Here is a 23,477-nt window from a genome sequence, read left to right as displayed (position 1 = left end):
AAATTGTCTGCATGATTATCCCATCAAGAGATTAATTCATAATGTGAAATGATTGAAGGGAGGAGATTGTTTTTCAGTTTCCCTAACTAGATTTTCTCAGGCTGTAGATTGATGAGGCCTGCCTTCGCTCCACTTTGACCTCTTTGGCCTTTTCATAAACAAGCCTGATGGGACCGGCTGCTTTGGTAATCTAGTTGGTGACGATACAAAAAGAAAAAGGAATACATAAAGCTCTAGAGGAGTTTGTGTTTAAAATGTTTGTGAATTGAACTTCTCCTTGACAAAGTTTGACAATATTATCAGTGTGTTTTCTTGTCAGATGCATTCGCCAAGCACAGACAAAACGGACGTGACCCGGTTGTGCACAGAGACTCCGGGCCCAAAGATTAAAAATGAGAGCTAAATCAACGCTTGCGGTCTAGACACAGGTGCACGGCAGCGATTTAAACGTCTGTTTGCGGCGATACAGTGATTCGCCACTTGAAAAGAATGTGGAACATGGGCGTACAAGTTAGGCGCCCACGCTTAGGCTACATCCTCACGCTTTACCCGCATTTCCTATCAACTGAAACTCTGCTGTCTAAGATTCCTGAGGTCTGATAGCTCTGAAGGGATTAGCTTAGTTTTGAGAATTATAAATGTCTGTTGGGCAAACAACACGACAGCTATCTTATGGCATTTTGTTTAATAGTTCAGGGAAGGCGTCTCCAGCATCTCGAGGTTCTTTATAGTGGTCAGTGTCGGCCCAGCCGGTGTTTTGCTCTATTCATAGTTTTCAGTCACATGACCTGGAGGGCAAAACAACAGACCAACACCGCGACTTCCCCGTAGAGACGCTGCAAAAGCAGTCAAATTTTATTTGTATCACCTTTCACCGTAAGAAAGATATGAACACAAACTGCAAGTGTTGGGCATAACCGATCCGTGTAACATTACAGCATCCGCTGCCGCATTTCTACTGTTAAAAACCGCCGCTCGACTGCGGTAATATTTACTTTTACCTTCTGGGGAATCCCTCACTTAACACAGCCCAGGCTTGTCTCCTACTTCGATTAGTAAATCCGAAAGCACAACTACCATACAGCATTATGGCAACGCAAAAAATAACAAACTCCAAGTAACAGTGTTTCGCTTGCTTATTGGCTGGCAGGCAGCGGAAAATAACGTCTTTTTGCCCTCCAAGGGAGCGTTTTCCTTGGAATGAGACGTCACATGAAACTGAAAAATTGGTTTTATTAGCACCTTTCGTTAGCCTGCTATGTACCAGCGCTTGAATTTGGGTTTGATTGTATCCTTTGCCAACATCCAATCACAAGCGACGAGTACTAGCCTATCAAAGCACAGTAGGGCGGGACTTGTGAAAAGGCAGGAAAAAAATGAAACCAATCAACCGGAATGAGACAAGAAGATGGCGCTGTGAGTGAGAGGGGGCGGGGCTATGTAGGCACTGCAGCGGTGTGTGTGTGTGTGTCAACTCGCTTTTGGGGAGACGAGATTGTGAAAGAGCAAATTTTTATTATCGATATTGTGGAAAATGAGTAAAATTAAAACGTTTAAAATATTCTTAATTGATATGTATTAAAAAATATAGAGATATTTTTGGCAACACTAGTCTGCGTCATTGTTTCTCAAGTCCTACGTTTTTCGGCTGTCCAAACTTATAAGCTACCCCATAGTTTGAAAATGAAAACGGGTCAGCGGTGTTTGCAAACTTCTCCATTTTAGGAGTTCGGATTTGAAGTTTTAGTCTGGATGGGAGGCGTAAATTTGTCCTGAAAAAGAGAATAAAGAATCTAATCTAGAACAGGATACAGATTTGGCGCCGTGTTACAGAAACTTCCTAACCTGCAGATCCTATCCTTACTGCTTGGTAACCATGGTAATAAGGGTTAGGAAGTGATTTAGGAAAAAGGCTGTTACAGATTAACACTTCCTCAAGGTCAATATTCCTTTCCTAATTAAAAGAAGCATCCTAACTTTGTAAAATCTTAAATAAACTCTCCTAACGTTTACTTTTCCACCAGCTAGTGTTTGCTAACTCGTTTAATCCACACGGCTGCTCTTTTATTGCTTTTACAAGATCAACAAAATGTCAACAGGCCGAACTTAATAGATTCCACCGATGTGTTTGATGACAAAACCCTCGTCAGCAGAAAGGCAGCATGTAACGCTGGATAATGTCTCATTATGTAACATAATGTAAAGGCTTGATGTAACAAGGATCCTAATGCAAGTCTTTGATAGGAGGAGATCGTTAAAATCAAGAAACGCATGAAAAACGTGACGACGTTAGCCCGCAGCTTTCTGCCGGGGTCAGTGAGGGAGCGCAGGAGGAGCCGCCAGCTGTTTCATCTGCTCTCTGGACACAACAGCTGCCTTTCTCTTCGCATCACTTGTAAATGGACTTTCTTTTTGACAGCATCAACGCTCCGCTGGATGCCGGATATGCGGCGGTGACTGTGTCCGCTATTTTAGCCCACTCGCTTATCTTTAATCTCCCGAGTTAAGCGTTATTAGGGCCCGAGCACGAACCGAAACTGTAAAGATTTTTATTTTTTCTTCTGCAAAGTAAGCTCAATTTTGGGGGCCTAAACATACTCGAAAACTGGTTTTATGGGTTTCACGCATGGCAAAATGACTCGCTAGCGCCACCTAGAAAATTTGAAAAAAATTTGCCCCTCGTCCACGTTCAACCTACATGCACATGTCAAGACGCACAAAAAAGCCTCAAGAACCCATACCCTAAACTCAACAGGAAGTTGGCCATTTTTGGAGGATTTACACACTCCGTACTTTAACGAACTCCTCCTAGGCATTTAGGCCGATCAACTTGATGATTCGCCATGACACAGGAAGTTGTCGTAACTTCAGTGTACATGCTCACATCTGGACCAAACTGTACATGTAGGATGAGAGTCCCGCCCTGAACACATGTACATGCTGACATTCACCCACAGTCATAGCGCCACCTGCTGGCAACAGAAAGTGACCTTCAACGAAGCAGCCCCCGCCGCACGTTTCACCTACGTGTATGAAATTTCTGTGGCACGTGTATCATGTCAAGACGTACCAAAAAGCCTCTTGGAGCGATGCCCTAAACCCAACAGGAAGTCGGCCATTTTGAATTTTACGGATATTTTTGGATGATTTACACATTCTGCCTTCTAAAAGGCATTGAAGATGAAAAGTTGTGCTATCTGGGAGTTTTCATCAATGGGTGTGTCCGTGGCGTGGCGTCAGAGATCAACTCTTCGCCACGACACAGGAAGTTGTTGCAACTCCAGTGTACATGCTCACATCTGAACAAAACTTTACGTGCTTGATGACTCTCCCACCCCGAAGACATCTACACGCCAATATCGATTTATTTTCATAGCGGTAAGTGCTATGTAGCTCCACATAGGGGACACAGGAAGTGACATATAGCACCTTCATACGGTGTCGGAACAGCACTTGCAGAGCTCCAGAATATGCAACGCAGCCAGCTCGCACCACGACACGCTACTCGTGGCCCGCCCAACGCTGCTTGCTGACTTGAAGTTCAGTGATGGTTGTTGTATCTGCTCCTTTTTCAGTGTATGTTTCATAAAAAAATAAGCAAAAAACAGCGATTGAGTTTGAAAAAGCCGTTGAGTTCGGCGAGATGAGAAAAGTGGCCTCGGTCGCTAGGTAACAGACATAAAAATTAGAGTATTTAGGATTTCCTAACCCGAGATAAGATAGGATTCCTAAAGTTAGTTATGATTTGCTTCTGTAATACCAAATTAGACTCTTCCTGTCTTAACTTGAGACTTAAGACAGGAACCTTCTGGTGAGCTGCCCAGCTTCATCACTGTGTTTGAGTTTGAGGTGCGAGGGAGGTTATTTCCTTGTATCTTTTCTTTGGTTATTGCTGCATTTTCTTCTACTTTATTTCTTACATTCTTGTTGTAGTGACTGAAAAGGACTGATGGCGGTCAGTTTGGCACCTCGTTCTGTATCACCTGTAGCACGCTGCAGGAGATACTACCCGCTTGACGAGTTAACAATCAGAAAGCAAAATAGATCTGACGATGCTCTCCTTGAATCTTCTTAAATCTTTTATGATAATGTATAATCCCTTTCTTCATGTTTACAGACAAATGCAGCCGCCGCTAACAGTGAAAGGCCCTATTGTCTGAGAAATAATAGAGCGATAAAAGGTGTACTTGAGGGTTCTGTTTGGGGATGAAACACATGAGGCGAGCTGGATGCAATATATGGAGTAGGTAATAAAAGTTCTTCCAGCAGACAAAAGGACGACACGGTACGATGAGGCGGGTGCAAGGCTATATGAGGCCAGCCAGACACTAACCGCTTCTCCTCTCCGAAAGGTTATTACATGAAATATGCCCGCAGTCGAACACAGTGGGAGAGTGACATTTGAATGACACCACTTGGGATTCAGGATCTGCAATTTCACCGTCTGGGCTCTTCATCTTGTCCAATCTCCTTCCTCCTAGACCGTAAAAACTCCTCCAGGTGTGTCTGTGAAACTCAGCCAGAAATAAGAGCTCTCCTCGTGGACGGAGGCGACTAAGGCAGGACCTGCCGCTGGGTAAATTGCTGCTGCTTGCGGCGTTTCTGCTCAAGATGGAACACACTTCAGACCGTAAGCACTTATTTGACACTTCCAGAGGACTCTTATACAGTAGTTTTCATTGTTTGACTTCCTAGCTGGTGTTTCAGAAAGGTAAGACAAATGACGGTTGGTTTCCTACAGTGACAAAATGTCTCGCAGAGATACTCTCCAATGAGCTTTTGACTTGTAGTTTCCCACCATGCTGTATCAAACTATGAGAGGTGTTTGGGTCCATTTGCAGGTTTAAATACTCAGTGAACTTGCAAGTCAAACAGGAAGCTCATTTAATTAGTATAACAAAATAATAATCAACAACAATTAATTTTCTTTTTTCCATTTTACAAGCAAAAGTGCCATATGTTGCCGGGTTCCTGCTGCTCTAGTGTGAAGATTTGGGGGTTTTGGACTGTATAATATTAGCAATATCAAGACATCAGCTTAGGTTGAGACACACTTAGAGACTAAACAATTAATCACTTTGTTAAGAAAACACCTATTAATACTGAAATTAATGGTTAGCTACAGCCCTAAAGCGGACTGATTTCCCTAATACATTTATTTTGTAACACACATTAGCTTATTTTGAAGCCCTGACCAGGAAGTGGTAGGTCGTGGGCTGGGCTACAGCTCATACAGAGAACACCTGAGCCGAAAACACCAAATCCTACCGATGTTGAGTGTTTTACAACAATCTTTCACTAAGAATAATAAAGGTTATACACAAAAACCCTTCAGACTGTACAGTAAGATGTATTCCATCAGCCCCTGCATGACAATGAAGCAGAGCTACAGGAGCCTGTGGAAGACATTTCTTAAACTCAAACTGAGGACGCTGTACCTCGCCCTCCTGTCAGCAGAATCTAATTTCCTGGACCCGTGATTCATGTACACGCTTTCTTCTTCCTTTACAGGAAAAATAGCATGTCAAATAAAAGAAAGTTACAGTGTAGTTGTATGGACACACTCCCATCTGATCAGATCACTCAACGTTGCTATAACATAATGTAATGAGCGAGTTACTTCATCTGACCGACAACCGAGAAAAGCTGGAAAACAACAAATACAAGAAGGTGATCGATTTAGATTAAGGTTTGCACTGGGTGGTATGGAGGAGGAACTGTACACGAGCGGATTAAATAAAGAGTGTAATGTTTAGTTAATAGTTTACTGTTAGTATAACAATAATATATTAAATTACTACATTCACTAGAATGTCATAATACTCACTCAAAGCACTTTTACACTACATTGCATTCACCATTCACACACATTCATACACTGGTGGAACAGCCACCAGGGGCAATTCGGGGTTCAGCATCTTGCCCAAGGACACTTCGACATGCACCCAAAGCCTCCTCTGCTTTCCTTTGTTCCTCTAAATGGGACCATAATTTACTAAATGAACATCATGCTGTGGTGAAGAAGACTTGAAACTAGCGACTGAGACCATAAACTCATCAGGAAAGTGTTTACTGAGGGAATAAATCAGCTGAGAAGTTGCCTCATTTTCTTATAGACATCTATACAATCGCACTTTTATCAACCAGAGGAGTTTCTGGCTGCAGGTTTAAGTTACTTCCTAGATGGCTTCACTCGTGACAGCTGGAGGTCGCCGCTTGGTCGTCACATAAAATGGATTTCTCTCCAAATGTTTCTACATCGCCCCATGTTCAAAGTTATTTCTGCATCGCTGCTAGAAACCTAATGTTACACGATGCGCCATCTAACATTCGGCCACTGAATATTTTCTGTTTACTTTAAAGGCCGCGTACGAGTGAGAAAACTAACATTACAGCCTGCTGTTACAGTCTGTAAGTCATGTATTTTCTTTGCCCCGCACTGATGCAAAAATACATTTGCCAGTGATGAAATAGATAATAGAGTTGGGTGATGATTATTTAAGTCTTGTGACCCTTTGTTATTTTAAAAATATTGATTACAGCAGTTTTAAAAGCACACAGTTTATATGTCCAGAATACTGTTTTTTATTCTATTCATCTTCAGGACCTTTCTAGCTTTGGTGCCTCCTAATGTCAAAAATGATGCTGTGATAGGACAGGAATGCATGCTGGGAGGTTGAGGTAGATCTGCCTAATAACGGACTTGGTTTGGTAGTTTGTAGTGATCCGAACAGGACCGTTAAATCGATTTAAATAGTGTATATAATATATTTAAATAGTTTTAGCAAAAGAATATCTATTGACACATGATGATAAAGTGCTTAGTCGTCCCCTTCATATCGTCAGCAAGGAATTAAACTGGAAAACTATTGAGTGGTTCACAGAGACAATCTTTTTGAGCAGCGTGTTTGACAGATTAGTGTGGTGTCTGAATATTTTAAAGTCGTGTCCCAGTGGTTGTCTTCCTCTGCCGGTGCTCGTTGATCTTGTCGGGAGTCTTTCCAGTATTATAATTACTCCTGCCCTTCATCTCTGACCTTCCCTCCGTATCTGAAATGTCTTGAACAATCAGTTTGACTGGCAGAGTGACGGATGGACGTATGAAAATATAAAGAGTTCATTAAAACGGGTATCCTCAAAGTCGTTTGTAACGTCCTCATTGAGGACGTTAAAGAGAAATGAAAGAAAGAAATTGCAGGAAGGTTCACAAAGAACATTTTAAGTGTGGTGAACAAAGATTTGTGGTCAAAGTCAGAGCGCTTACGTGTTCATAACCTAACTTTTAAGGTCACCTCATACTGAGATCCATGTACGCTATACATGGAAAGTGCACAGCGATTTGTGTTTGGCTCTGCACTCATACAATTAGATATAAAACGTAGAAAAGGCCACATTTTCTGAAGAGAGTACTCAGTGTAAACAGCTTGAAAATGGTAATTGTTTGCATGTGAGATGTTGTCAGTTAAAGCTGAACCACTGAAAGGGTCTGAAGTGTCTTCTGAAGTGTTTTTCATTAAAACCTTTCAAATTTATATTTCAAATAAAAGCCGTGTAGGCAGTTGAATTGTCAGTTTGCACAAAAGTAATGAAAGTTTAGGTAAAGAGCATTTCAAAAGAGGCTGCAGCTTTTTCTCTTTCAAATTTGAACAGAATGAAAAAAAAGTGGACAATAGTAGTGATTTGTTTTCGTTTTGTGACTACGAACTCAATGCACTTTATTATTGTTAACCATTTTTCTTGGTATGCTGTAAGCTTTCAGACCGTTTTCCCTTGATCTAGGCAGCTAATGGCGTCTGCTCATGAGTAAAAAAAGTCACATCTACTTTCTGAGACTTACCGTGTTGTGTTGGATTGCAAGTGGTGTTTATTATACATTTGGTATGCTGAATATGTATGGTGCCATAAGCCACGGGTGCATGTGTGCGGATTGATGACACGGACAAACGATAACGCTGCGCGCCGTTCCGCTGTACCGGGAAAATTCAACTGCTCTTACCAAATGAAATAGTCCCTTCACTCCTGGTTTTAACGGTAAAGAATGACAACTAACTACAAACAAACACTATATTCTAAGGCAGACATGTTTTAATAATCATAAATTATTAAGTAACATTTGTATTTCAAACAAATGTCAAAATTATAAGCAAATTTTAACAAAACTCCCTTTGCAGCGGTTTATTTACGGCGTCAAAGTCCTCTGGAAGGCTCTCAGAAGTGTTTCAGCAACGGAGCGTGCAGCCTTCCCCACGTTAATGACTTGTTTTCAATATGTCCTTTTGTGCCTTCTTCGAAGCTCTCTGTGGCTCGCTTTCGTTCCTCGTCTTGACGCGTGCATGTAGCATCTACCACAGGGAGCATTTCAGAATAAGAGCGTTTACCTGCCAGAATTTTTCCGACATGTTTAGATTTTGTTGATTTGGTGATTAGTGCTGGATTAATGTTGTATCCATTGCGTTTTACTTCCAGGCTTAAAAGTGTATCCAAGATGTTTGCTGATATTTCAAAATTAAAAGCTTTCCCATTGTATCGTCCAATACTAACCAACTGTATTATTAGCTAGGAAGTGGTTGAATGCCAAAATTAGCTGTTGTCTTATGGTAGCTAATGGGTTATCAAATATGCATTTAAATATGGCCCGATGACCCTTTGGATTTTCACCATCCTTTGTCTTTTCAGTTGCTGCTGAAATCATCATTATATTATAGCTGCAGTACGGGAGGCTACAGTTTCAGGACCATTTTTCAATGACAAATATGTAATTTCACATCATATTGGGCCATTATTTTCACCGTATCTCTGAACAAATAATTGGAAAGGCGAGAGCAGATAATAAATAACCAACACCCAAAGATCAGTCTACTGGGGAGGAACTACAACCATTAGATTTGGAGAAAGTACTTTGGTTGGTTATGATGCTCTCCAGTGATGTTTTGGGAATCACCCCCTAAAACCCTGTTAATGACCTCAGAATAATTATAGATACGACTGTTCATGTAGAGAACAGTCAGCAGAATCCTCATGCCACAACACACATAGTGGCAACAACTGCTATTTCTAATAATTCTGTTGCCGTCTGAATGAAAACATTACATTATTGTGCACTCAGCTGGAAGGTAGGACCATATCACACCAGTTTTAGCTTCTCTGCATTGGCTCCTATTTTTATATGTCTTTTCTTTTGTCTTTCTTTTCAAACTAAAAGTCAAACAGAGACAAAGATATTACAGCTGCAGCTCGGTTCCAAAAAGTGTTTGATTCTGCGGACGTGGCACTGAAACCTGAAGTTTTAGTGTGAAAATGCTGCTTTCCAAATCTGCCATTTTGGACTATAGTTCACCCCATCATACATCATGGGCATCCATAGTAGAAAAGGCAGAGAAAAAAAAAACATTTTCTCCAGGCTGGCCACCATCAAAAGACTAAAAATGCAATGAAGCCAAAAGGTGTTGCATTCAGAGCAACAAGCGCAGCTGAGATCTGTGACCCACATCACCCACAGCTGAATGATCACATTTTAAAAGCTATTCCTCCACCTGTATAGAGGCCCATATTTGACTCAGAGTAACAAGTTCACACCCCTTCGCCGAGGCCTTGTCAAAATACGCTCTATAAAAACAAGATGATAAGGCTGAAGGGGAGCGAGCACATCAAAAAAAATTTAATTCCACATGCGCCGAGCGTCACAGAGTGGAGATATCGAACAGTGAGGGGTATCAAAGAGAGGACTTTTACTTTAAACAGCGTAATCTCACTCCAAACACAGATGCCACTCTATGTAAGAAGGTGCTATGATGAAAAGGCTAGAGAGAGTCCAAATACATTTAGTGCCAAACCTCATGGGAGCCTCACAGTTGGTCACAAAAGGACAGATTATTACAGGTGAAACTGTAATAATCTTTTACTGAATGGCATTTTTGAAAGAAATACAGGACTACGGGTGCTCAGTAACCTGCTGGACTGCCACGTTCACATTATGTGAGTGGATGGAAGTTATCGATGGGAAAGATTCCCTTGTTATCGAGTCAAGAGAGCGGCTGACAGTCTCATAGTGCTTCTGATGTTCACTCAGCTGGAAGTTCCCGCACTCTTACTAGCTTTGAACATTGAATAAATAATATTCCTCATCTAATGTTGAGGGACGGTTGTTTGATTGCAGAGTTGATTGTGTGAAGGTCAAAAAAACAAAACAAAAAATACTCTACAGGTCAACATGCCACTAAATCAAGTTAAACAGACTTTGCCAGACGTGATAATCAATTAATTTGTTTGTGGTTTTTAAAGCAAACAAATACTAAATATTTCCAGTATATACATCCAGTAGTTCTTGCTTCTCAAATGTGACAATCTACCGCTTTTGTTTGTCTTACAAAACAGTAAAGTGAATATATTGGGACTGTTGGTCTGACAAAACAAGACATTTGAAGACATCACCTTGGACTTTAGGATTAATCAATTAACCAAGAACATTTACGGCAGATTCATCGATAATAATTATCAGTTGCGACCCTCGTCAGATATATTGGTTTTTTCCAGTCATAGTTAGGACTTGGATGTTGACGCAAACAGTATTCGAAAATCGGAAACCAGTATGGTAGCTCTAGACGACCATGGCGTGGTTTTGATGTATAGTTCAGCATCAGGATATTTTGTAGGTGACCAGGTCATGTCGCGCTTTATTTAGCCTATATTACCCAACAGCAATAGCCGGACTAGGAGAAGGTTTAGAGCGGGAATGACTTTGCAAATTTGCTTGCTTGCTAGTGTGTTTACGTTATCTTTACCATCAATGATTTCCGCCAGCATCAGAAACTTGATTAAAAAAAAAAAAAAAAAAAAAAAACAGAAGCTGACCAATCACAGATCTTGCCGTCTCCACATATTCTGTCCGTGGCCACCGAAGAGGTCTGCAAGCCAGCTACACCTGAGTCTACCTATGCTTTATCAAGTCCTTTAGCGTCATTGTTGAACGGTAAAAGTAGGCCCAGTATAAATAACATAAAAGTCAGAGTAAGGTGTAGGTCAGAAAATGTGAAACAAAAAAGTCAACATTGATTGTTGTTCGTTAAGTTACTTAACTTATGCGAGTAAGTATCATGATCTTTTCCTTAACCTAACCAAGTACTTCTGGTGCCTAAAACTAACCAAATTGAGCCATTTCACAACGTTAAACACTAGTTTTATTGTGAAATTCTAACCGGACGTTGCATAATTATTCTGGCTAAAGCCGAGGGGTTTTGACCAAGTGTCCATTTGTGACGCCCTGGCATGAGAACGGGTTGGATCAACAGTAAATACAGCTCCTTTGTCTGTAAAACGTATTCCAACAAGTTCCACACAGTAAAGTATAACAGTGGTTCCCACACATAGGCTTTGCTTGGGCCGACTTGATAGTCTAACATGGGGCGGGCTATAAAAACAGCGCCGTCAAGTCGGACACGTTCTCCGGTAGACTGCGTGAACAATGAAGCTTAGGGCAAAAGGTGGTTCCAACTTTGTGCAGCCAGAGAAAAGCATCTTTGTGCGCTGCCGCCGCGCAAAATGTTAATGTCGTGTGATGGTGATGTGACGTCATGGTGACGTTTTGCAGCGCCGGTCGAAAGTCAACTGCACTCCGCCCCGCCACAGTTACACTGTCATTCTGAAACACAGTATCCTGATAGTAAGTTTGGGGAAAACTGGTCATGTATTGGTACTCAGTATCAAAAATAAATAAATAACCAACCATCGACAAATACACCTTTATTCTAAAAAAAAGGAACTCGTCTACTCGCTAAAGTTTACCCAGAAATGTACACGAGTGAAGTAGTAGAAGAAGAAGAACTTTATTAATCCCGCAAGGGGAAATTCAATGTTTTCACTCTGTTATTATTGTTATTGTTTACACACAGGTCCGAAATACACACACGTGCACAAACAGGACCCACAGCAACACACTACTGGTGCTGTATAATTATTATCCATCCTTCTATGGGTTTGTAGGCTTTCGTGCACATTTCCTGACATGGTGAGGTAAAGTCAACTTTCCGCTTCAGTGGATAAAAGCAATTTGCTCTTTTGTACCAACTAACAAAACAACAGCTTCTTAACTTTTATACCCAAACATTACCAAATATTTCGACAAGTTACAGAATATCCCTGAAGCAACCAATCCCATCCCCCAAATAAATTAAATTAAGGGTTGGTTTTATGAGGACCTGCCTATGTAGCATTAATTAATTAAAATGGAGTCAGCAGGGAATATAGCTTAAACATTTCAAATGTTTTATTCATCACATATGAATCTTGACTATTGCATGACCTTTAAAATGGTAAAGCACTGATTCCATTATAATAATTAGGTAGTGTCCTGTCCTAATAATCAGGTACAGAGTCCAACTAATGGTCTTCCTGCTTTTTGAATTTTTAAATTATTGTGATTGGTTGTCTGACTCCAAGTAAGCTGTCCTATAAGGCTGTATCTTGCCTTCGTGAGGGCAATAACGTTTCTCAGAGACTGATGGCTGCCGTGTTAATGGAAGTCCTCATTATATTTAAATGATCTTACACCCTCCTCACCACCATCATCAGTTTCACTGACAACTGCTCAACGTAACTGTCGCTCCAGAATGAAACTCCAGTTCCTTCACTATTAGTCATGACAAACAGAGAGAGAGAGAGAAGGGGAATATGCTGTGAAGGGGAAACTGCCTGCAGCCATCTTAGTTGGCTAAGCCATCCTCTGAGCGTTCAGTTAAGAGCCAGATGGGATAACTTCATCCTTGTCAACTCAGGTTCACTTTCATCTCCATTTCCCAGCTGCCGAGCCCTGTCATGAAGGTAACGTGTGCGAGGCGGTGAGTGACATTCACAATCGGCTGCGAAGGCAGTGTTAACCTTTATGGAGTGAGTGAGCTTTAAACAAAGGTTAATGACACGGCAAACTGTTCTCCTTTATTGTAATGAAAATACTCTCATTGTGGTTTCAAAAGGTAAAAAAAAAAAAGATTTAGTTGATATATTATGAAGAGGTTTTAGCCAGCGCCACAGGAAAAATCACCAGAATCAAAATGAAAAGAACTGAGAATAAAAACACTTATTGAAATCCTCTCTGAATGTGTTTACCGTAAAACTTCAATTAATAGCCCAGGCTTTTATTCGCTTAAACACTCAACTCACCCTGCCCATATTTTGGGACAGTTTTTAATTCCTTTATCATGCCGGTTAATCTGAATGAATAATATTTTAGCGCTCATTGTTTCTGTAAAATTAACTAACAACTGTGGATGTGTCACAGTGGGGAGTTGAACCCGGGTCTCTCACACCAAAGGCAGGAGTCTTTATCCACTGGTCCATCACCACCAGCAATTTATCAAACTGTTGAACCAGCAGAACACAATCATACGACGTCGGGTGAGAGGACTTCCTGGCTGCAGAAAGATGTGCGATTGCATAGAAGTCTATGCTACTTCTCAGCCGATTTATTCCCTCAGTAAACACTTTCCTGATGAGTTTATGGTCTCAGTCGATAGTTTCAAGTCTTCTTCACCACAGCGTGATGTTCATTTAGTAAATTATGGTCCTATTTAGAGGAACAGAGACCAGGAAGCAGGGGAGGCTTTAGGGCGGGGCTGCCTTGTGATTGACAAGTCGCTATCACAGCGACGTTCAGGGAACTTCAAATGTCAGCAGTACAAGGAGACCCGGAAACAATTTAAGAACATTACTACAGCAGTCAACGCCGTGTCATCCGAGAGTTGTACCGTCTCTAGCGTGACATTAGACGCTAAAACACGCCTTGCTAAAGAAAATCGTGGCTAAATCCATTCAGATTTATTCTTCATCAATTTAAAGTCAGACAGCAGTTTTTATCTTTAGAGAAGACATGAATCACTCATCAGACCTGGACCACTTTTCAAGTACAAGAAAATCTGTGAATGCGAAGCTCTACCAAAAATCACCCACATGTGCCATTTCTGTGTTCTTTCACGAGGCCTACTGGCCTACTGTTTCAGACTGAAGCAGCTTCTCATTTTTAGAAAACTACAGCGAGATACTCTGTATTTTTCAACCTGAACTCTATTTTCCCACGTTTGTGTGTCTGTGACTTATGGTACACAACATTTTGTTTTTTAACTGGTCCTATATTTAGTGAGCGCGCCGCAGTCGGCCCGTGATAAAGTCCGTCCACTAAAGAGCTTGTTGTTGCTGCTGACAGGCTCAGACGTCTGAAAACATTATGGAAAAAGGATCCTACAGAGTTAGAGCATTTTTGTTTAACCAGAAACGACCCCTATGTCGCTCTCATCAAAGCCACCGGACTCCACTGACAAAAACAGCAATGGAGAAAAAAATACGGATTGAAAATAATCATTAGTTGCAGCCGTTTTTTTTTTATTCCATTTGCTTTTGAATCTATTAAAACATTTTTTATGTAGAAAAGGTAAAACTATTTGGTTTTAATTAAGCAGGCAAATAATTTTTTACCTTTTCCTGCAACCTTTCAGCTGCTGAATACATTAAGCTGACATCAACGCATATTTTTACACAAAGCACCAATAATCCTGTCTTGATAAAATAAAATATTATAAAACTTTAATGATGCTCATGGGAAATGGGGTAGTATTAAAATGTGTTTTGGGAAAAGTTAATATATACACTCCAACTACTGCAACTGTCACGTAAGCCCCTTAAGCTCTATTTCCGAAGGACTAATAACACCCAGGGGATGTCGAGTGGTAAGAAACTTGTGACCAATATGGTGATTTAATCCCATAGAAATCTGCTGTTTTTAATCTATAGAGTAGATTCCCTGATAAAACTAATCCCATGAGACCCAAATCCAGCCACTGCAGCCAGAACCTGATGTGCATCATGATTTTATGTTTCTGCCCAAATGAGGCTTATTTAAATTTTTAATTTGTGTCCCTGCGCTTACATTACATGCTCAGGATGATCACTCCGACTCAGCCTGCTCATAGTTTGTTTTCTGGAAAGTTTTACTTTGTACAATAGTTTTTTTTTTATAATTTGTTACTAGATATTTTCACCTGCTGTGAAAGTAACAGAAAAAGGTTGCATTCTTGTTTTGACACTTGCCTTTAATACATTTTTATTGCTGTGCAGTGAGGTTTCCTTAATTAAAATCGTTACACATGTTGATATTTCTCAAGTGCAAAGGTTAAACTGTTAAACATGCAAATATGGATTAGTATGGGAATTAGTACAGTAATAATGTAACATAAGCACAATATCTAGATTTCCATTTATTTGATCACATAAACAGAGAAGGGTCCGGGCTGTAGCTCAGGGGGCGTGGCGTGTGCGAGGAATGGGGTGTGTGGCGTGAGCGCGGGTCTTTGTAGGTCAAAGTTCATCAGACTAGAAGGAGAGATTTGAAGAGGAAGACGATAAAGTAATGACGCAGCAGAAGCAGCAGGTAGGTGATCACAGCTCAGTGCAGCAGAAGTTGAACTTATGATGTTGTTGGACAAATAAGTACAATTAATTGTTTTTAAATAAAAGTTATTAATTTCAACTGTTTAACATTAAAAATGTTATGTAATATTAGTTAGTCCAAAGTTTTATGTTTCTTTTAAGATCCTTAACCACATTTTTTTATTGTTGTGTTGTTTTAAATCTTATTATACTATATTGTGGTATTTTAACATTTGTGCACATCCTCAATAAACAGATGCACCATCATGCTGGTTGCGTTATTGTCTTTGCATAGTAAGCAGGCACAAATAGAAAACCAAACATGCTGCTATAATATCCATCTTTCCCTAGTGTGGAAACATGCATATCAAGATCGGAGTTTAAGTTTAAAAATGTTTATGTAGTATTAATGGAGGTTAATATTAATATTTTTGTCAATAGTATTATTGACATGAAAAAATAATTAATATTGCACACTACTTAGGCAATGTTTGAATCGCTTATTATACTTTCCCAGATCACTTTAACATTTAGCTTGTGGAAACAAGAACAAATTGAGCAAGAGACTTTCTGCTAATGCTGTAATTTACTGTTCATTTGTATTATATTGTGTTGTAAATAAAGTTTTCACACATGCGTGGTAAAAATTGAGCGGGAAGGGCAGAACGGACCATATAGAAAGGTTCTGCAGCTACAGCCAATCATTAGAGACTGTACCGCAAGGGGGCGTGGCTTGAGCGAGGGGCGAGGCTTGAGCGAGGGGTGTGGCTTGAGCGGTGCTACAGTCCGCAGCCGGACGTTACTGCATAAACTGAAGCGCTCTAACAGTTGGGTTCAGCCATATTAATAGGGAAATACTGTGTGCATGCGTACACGCCCTCCCCGGGGATCCCACTACTCACCCTGCTGAGCTCATTACTGTGCAGCAGCATCGCGGTCAGCTCCCTCAGTGACTCTTCCACGCGCCGCATGAACTCTACAGATGGCGGCCTCTGAGAGCAGAACAGGTCCATCGCTCCGGCTGCGACCCGGCAAGCCTGCAGGACGAGGTCACGAGGTCCCAGCGGAGGGGGGTCCCTGCACGCCGCCACCACAGAGTCCAGGAGCTGGCACACAGAGTCCACTAACACTGACCCTACATCCACGTCAGAGCTGAACCACAGAGACTCCAGGCCTCTGTGGTCCCCGTCGACTCGGTGCAGGGAACACAGCGACTGGAGGAACTGCACGTGGGGCAGCGCGGCGTTCCCACGAGGACCTCCGTGATGACTGGAGGGAACAGGCGGCTGAGGGGAAGGGACGGCAGGTTGGTGGTCCGGTAGCAGGAGTTCAGGAGTCTCTGAGTCGCAGCCTGACTGAGGGTCTGCGCTGCACGCCGTACTTTCTGGACCAAAGAGGTCCTGCGAAACGTTCATGGTGTAGTCATGATCTGGAAGAAGATTTTACACAGAAGAGTTAGGTCCTGATTTGGGATCAGTTTTGCCTAAATGCATTTCTGTAAATGAGTCAAAACATAAATTAGTTTCAGTCGTGGCAAGTAAATAAGTACTTTACTTTTTCCATTTTCTGCCTCTTTATACTTCTACTCTGCTACATCTCTGAGGGAAATGCTGAACTTTTTCCTCCACTATATTTATTTAACATCTTTAGTAACTACTTCATTTACAGATTATATAAATCAACTCATTAACTGTGGTTCATTATCATAGATTAAACTTCCCAGCAGGATTTGAGGTGGTTCACATGAGCTCCACTTTTACCAACAGCAACATTAAAGTGATGAACACATGAATGCATCAATAATCCTAATACAATAACATGATGATACGTACTCTTTTAAAATGGGGGATTCTGCTCAGGGAGTACTTTTTGGTATTTCTACTGGATGGTGACATGGCAGCGTATTTTCCCTCCTGTCTCATCCCGCTCCCACAAAAATAATCCTCCCAATCCCAGGACAGTAAAAAAAAAAAAATAATAATAATAATAATCCCACCCTCCCGCTGCTAAATCTGAAACTGCCCTAACATGTGAAGTTACCTAGTGTGGTACATGTGTGACTGAACGCCAGTGTGCATTTGTTTACACAGCTGAAATGTAAAAGGGAAAAATTCACCCTCCTTTTTTTCAGTAAATATCTGATATTTCATGTGATGGCAGAAAATTGTTTTTTCCTTCTCTTAAATTATTTTACTTTTACTAGTATTTTTTATTATTATTATTATTATTATTATTATGATGTCGTCGCCGCTATTTTGTAATGGTCCATTTTGAGCATTTTGCTCATCATATGCTTTATCTATTGCTGGCCGATCTGACAAACTGATCCATCTTCTTGTCAAACACATCATCATCATCATCATCATAATAATAATAATAATAATAATAATAATAAGTACTATTAAAAAGTATTTGCCTAAAAGAATATAAGAGAAATAAAAAAAATATTTTCTGCCATCACATTTCACACTGAACAAATGTTCAAAGAATCAATAAAATTTATGAGCATGACACAATAAAGAAAAAGTCTATGATCACAGCGTCGCCGCCTGCGAGACAAAAGGTAACTGAAGGTCAGACGCTAGCTGGAACAAAGTGACAAAACACATTCAATATTGGCAGAAGAGCCAGATTTGTATTATTATCTAAATGATCATTCAAAGTCATATCGTGGTCATTAAGGTACATTATTACATTTCCAATATGATCTGTGGTCAGAAGGTCGTAACCCGTCTGCCTGGCTGTATCAAACCTCAAGTATTTTATATTCAGCCCGGCCATGGTTGGATTCTAAAAGAATATATATTTTTCTCTTTTCACACAACATCATAAACATCAACACATTAGGATCACACTGCGGAATTACACTTTCTCTGCAAGTACGCTGTTTTTGCTGCTGAATAAATATAAAAAATAAAAAAAAAAGAACAAAGACGACTGAAACTGATACACAAATACGCATTTTAGCAACTCAGAATAAATGCTTTTCAGACAAGCACATGTGAAGGTAAAGATGCATTTTCCTTTTTAAGGAATATCATGATGCTTTGTTGTCTTTTAGTCTAAAATCTAAACTGTAGGGGTTGCAGCTGATAATTCTATGAACAGGTGGACCTGGGTGATCATTTAACAGGCTGCAGTCCAAACCGTCCCCCCCAAATAACATTTACATGGTCAAACCAGCCAGAGTATGAAAGATATCAATGAAAACCCGTCGGAACAATAAGTCCTAGAGTTACTTACAAAGTGCATGAATTTATTATGAAATCAAACTTGTGTCTGTACTTCCTGGCTGTATATTTCAAAAAGGCCTTATAATTTAATTAATTAATAATTAAACACAACCTGGACCTGGATGAGCAGGATGGATGAATGGATAAATGGATTAACCACTTAAAAAAAATATTGGATTAAGCTCCACATAGACATTTCTAATTAGCTCACAGGTTTGAAAAACATAGTTCTTGGGATTTTCCAGCCATTTCCACAATTGCTTTAATTAAATAAACCATTAGCAGTTTCTTTGGGGTTTCAAGATGTAAGCGTGAGCTCCGGGACATGGTGATGAGCATTTTTAACAATTTTCTGACATTTTATAGACTTAATTAATCAGAAAAATGTAAAATTAAAGAGGTGGTTTGCGTATAAAAAGCATAAAGTCCAGCCCAAAGGGAGTTCCCATCTCCCACAGAAAACTGCCTGAAAACAGCTCGCTTGTAGTCCAGCCGCTTCCTTTTCATCCCTCTGCCTCTCAAATTTCATACATCAAGGTTAAAGGTACGGCGGAGGCTGCTTCAAATTTTGGGGGCACTTTTACCGCTATGACCCACAACCATCTCAGACATCAGCGAGGACTTAACATAAGGCATGCTGGGTTTCATGGCGTCACATGACATTAAACGCAACGATCCCCACAAAACAGGCAACTTTGTCTCGACTGTGGCGTGCGTTTGGGGGCGCTACAGAGCCCAATCGCTGCAGAACTTTGTGATGTTCGCCAGTCCTGACGTGAAAGGAACTGATGGTTTACAGGTACTAAAATGCAGCTGGTTGAGGTGAAAGCTGCTTCCACTCTGCACTCATCTGTTTGACAGACATCATTAATATTGTCGTGTTTGTGTATAACACCGCCCGGGTCAGCAGGGGTAACACGCAGCCATAAAACATCGTGTATGTGATCATTAGCAGCTTTGTGAGATAACCTTGGGACAGGACGCCCGGTGTCTGGGCTCCTCGCAGGCCTCGCGTCAGGATGAACCCGTCCTTGAGATATCGCCTCCTCACACTGAAAAGGCATCAGCAGAGACGCTCGGTGCTTGGATATCTCTACAAATTGTGTGCAGTTTTTTTGACACGAGCTCACCTTTCAGCGGAACCTCCTGTCTGTTAAAACAGGTCACTGAATAAATTATTCTTTCAAGGGTAAAACCTCAAACTACAACATGTTTGTCATTAAAAACAAACTCAGGAATATCAGAGGCAGACGTGTTCTTGCTTTTACTACTTATATACACACATAACTATAATTCTTACCTGGGTGAAAAGTTAATCTACTTTTCTATTATCTTTACGCTGGCCCCCAGCATGTTTTAGATACTTATAAGCCTCTTCATGGCCCCTCTCTCTGCTGTATCTCTGATCTCTTATATTCTGAGGTGCTGCTGTTTGTTCTAAGGGCCCGGTTGAACACTAAGGGGGGGCACGGAGCATTTGCAGCTGTGATAGAGAGGCCGATATATCATCCTGGATGACAGCAGATCTAATCTAACACCATTACTGGCTAGTGTTTAGTATATATAGTTATACTGTAGAGAATAATGCAGCTGATTGACGTCTGACAAACTGAACCCCGCTCTCGTGTCGGTTTCATTAATTAATAAAGCTCACAACTAAATCAACACGTTACCGGCTGAGATAACGATGAGATGTATATTAGATTGGACTCTGCAGGAATAATGGAGTTATACATGACTTCTCTTTGTTCAGCATTATATCATGAGCCATTAAAAAAAAAACATCTGTCATTTCCCCCCCTCTTCTTTTCCTTTACAGTCTTGGTTTCTATACACCAAAATGTTTTTATCCGTTTTCTTTTTAAAAACCAAGATGATTTTAGTGAAGTAACATGCTCTTTAAATAAAGTGTCTTATTCAATTATTATCCAAACATATTTACTCAAGTACAAACGTGAGGTACTTGTACTTCTTTATTTATTCATAACACTTTCTCCTTCTTCACATCTCCACACTACATTTATCCGACAGCTTCAGTTAGAAGTTAACAGATTTTTCTGCACAAAATATACTGAGAATTAATAAAATATGATGTATTGTTTTGTTATAAATTGAATTTTTAAAGATCAGCTGTAACGATTAGCCGACTGATTAAAAAAAATGTATTGGCAACTATTTTGATAACTGAAGGTTTCATTCGTTTGATTTGCTGCTTTTCCTCTGAATTATTGTAATAACTGTAATGTTTGTTAATAAAGTTGAGATTTGGACACAACAAGCGTTGTGAAGGTGTCACTTTGGTCTCTGGGTAACTGTAAGAATCTTTATAAACCAAACAATCAATCGATTTAATGGAGAAAATAATCAGCGGATTGATTCAGAATGAAAAGAATAATTAATTAGCCCGATACTGAACACGTTGCCGCTTTAAAAAGTTCCTGATTATACTTTTACTTATGTAACGATTTCAATGCAGGACATTTACGCTTCCTCCTCCGCTTGTAACCTACATACCTGCTGCATGCGCTGTGCTCCTTGTGTTAGACGTCGCTCTGGCCATCACCAGCTCCTGTCGCAGCCTCAGCACCTCCTGCTGCAGCTCCCGGGCTTTTTTCTTCCAGCCTTCATCCTGGCTCTTCATCTTGCCGGCCAAAGCCTCAGCGTACTCTCTGCCACTCATGCCCGTGGGCTTGTTCTTTATTATAGCCACTGCCAGGGAGATTTTGGCTTTCGTGAAGAACCACTCCGCTTGACTCGCGCCTGAAACAGATTCAGTCAGGGCTGCAACTAACCATTACGTTCACGGTCGATTGAGCTGTCAATCATTTTCTCAATTAATTAATGTCAGAAAATGGTGAAAAATGTCAGTGTGTTTCCCAAAGCCAGAGAAGCCAAATATATTCAGTTTACTGTCACAGAGGAGCAAAGAAACCAGAAAATATTCACACTTAAGAAGGTTCTTTGTGCAACCGGCCCAAATTTGAGAATTTTGCCTTTTTTTTAAATTGTTATTCAAACGGATTAATCGATTACCAAAACGCAAATTTATCTGCAATCATTATCATACTCAGTTAATTGTTTAAGCTTCTTTTTTTTTTTTTTAAAGCAAAAATCACTTAATTTCAGCTTCTCAGTTGATGATTTGTTGCTTTCTCTTCTCTCATATGATAGTAAACTGAATATAGACAAAAGAAGAAATTCACATTTCATAAATTAAACAACTAGTCAACTTGTCAAGGAAATGGGTTAATAAAAACAGGCATTAGTTACAACCCAAAATTTATACATTTACATAAATATATATTTTTTGGATGCAAGCTAGCTACTATTTTACCACACCAACTAAGTTCATTTCCAATTTCAGCAATGTTCATGCCTTCAATTTTGGTTAAGTAAGTAAGTAAAGTTTATTTAATATAGCACCTTTCACAGAGTAAGTGGCAAAGTACTTTAAACCAGCGTGTCGGTCAATTAATATACAATAAAATGGGTTTGAACGATCATCTTCAGTTCAAGTGAGGAGAAAGCCCCTCATGACATAACAATAAATGATCATTTATAAATAATTATGATAAAACATGCAGTCAGCTTCCCATTAACTTACAGACAACCTGCTTCCAAAACCTCTGTATGTTTCTGTTAAATTTTACAAATGGAAAAACACCAATAACTCCATTAAAATAAGTCCAAAACTACTTCTTACTTCTTTAAAAGCCTCACAACCTGCAACAAAAATATAACATAGCTGAGCTACTCTATTTAGTGGAGAGATAAAGCTTAATTGTTTAAAAGCATTAGCAGTTTATGTTGTATTGTTGAGTCATTATTTGGGCCAGGTGTGTTTATTGTTTAGTTAGGCCACTTTATCAGTAGCTAGCTAGCTGTCCAGTGCGTCCATTATCGGACAGCCGGTAAAAATAGATTTATCCTCTTAACACGTCGCTGTATATATATGATTTATTACTTTCTCCTGAATCGCCAGCTCCATATGTGATTGTAGTGCTTTTTGTTTATTTGTTTTTTTGTTTTACGATGCACATATTTTGGAGTAACGTTAAGTTAACTGCACAGGCGCTTTCAGCTAAACTAGCACTGTAGCTAAAATTACCAATATAATAATCTGGCAGCCTTAATCTACATCAAATGTCTAAAAACAACGGTGGTAAAACTGCAGGAAACAAAAACTTAATCGGCTTTAAATGAACTATGTCAAACTTTAACAGTTAACGTTAAGCTAGCTGAAGTCACAACACCACACTTCATCGTTGTGTTCATGTTACAACTTCACGTTGTTACAGTTAAATATCAAACTTTATATTTATTTTTAGATTAATTACCTTTTAAATGCCCCTCCTTGCTTTCCATTGCTCGGCTGCGGCTCTCCTCATGTCCCCATTAAAAGTTTACAATCGTAAAAACCACGCTGCTAATTTATTAGCTTCACGGGGTGGACAGGTGTTACGCGGAAATCTGTGACCCGCGACAGTCTGAGACGTCCGCCACGTTACGGTTTATCACTGCTGCCGTCCAAACGTGTGACTGCTGATCATCTGTGACGGAGTGTTAGTGCCACAGTAAGGACGAAGATTTTGTTATTTATTTAGCATTTCCAGAATAAAGATAACATGATGAGTAAAAAGGTAAAGTAGGCTACCATTTTGATCATTTTGACTTTATTCGCGAAATGCAAAATTATTGTTTTTTCCCTTAATGTGGCCCTAATATGCAACTGCGTCATAAATATCTAACCTATGGACTGTGTTTTATATTATTATCGTTTCATTTTTAATATATAGTTCACATAAACGTTTTCTTTTATGTGTGAAAATA

The 23,477-nt window shown here is 40.0% G+C and overlaps 1 protein-coding gene across 3 annotated transcripts in view; it reads right to left on the bottom strand.

Annotated features, from left to right (window-relative positions):
- mei4 (meiosis-specific, MEI4 homolog (S. cerevisiae)) overlaps positions 1 to 23,128 on the bottom strand; it is a 111,473-nt gene extending 88,345 nt beyond the window's left edge. Inside the window, exons 1-3 of one of the 3 annotated variants that reach the window (XM_038727324.1) lie at positions 22,985 to 23,128; positions 21,162 to 21,407; positions 16,317 to 16,843 (exon numbers count right to left, since the gene is read on the bottom strand). In XM_038727324.1, coding sequence (XP_038583252.1) covers positions 16,317 to 16,843; positions 21,162 to 21,407; positions 22,985 to 23,012 — 801 coding nt within the window. In that variant the 5' untranslated portion in view covers positions 23,013 to 23,128. The remainder of the gene's footprint in view (positions 1 to 16,316; positions 16,844 to 21,161; positions 21,408 to 22,984) is intronic. The other 2 variants (XM_038727325.1, XM_038727323.1) reach the window with 2 other exon arrangements.
- Between the last annotated feature and the right edge of the window lie 349 nt (positions 23,129 to 23,477).

The sequence above is a fragment of the Micropterus salmoides genome, unplaced genomic scaffold (genome assembly GCF_014851395.1).
Source record: "Micropterus salmoides isolate LMB-PRFRI ecotype aquatic unplaced genomic scaffold, ASM1485139v1 Ms_hic_scaffold_18, whole genome shotgun sequence".
Classification (NCBI taxonomy): domain Eukaryota; kingdom Metazoa; phylum Chordata; class Actinopteri; order Centrarchiformes; family Centrarchidae; genus Micropterus; species Micropterus salmoides.
The sequence above is the reverse complement of the archived record's forward strand: the minus strand, read 5'-3'. Positions and strand labels throughout refer to the sequence as shown.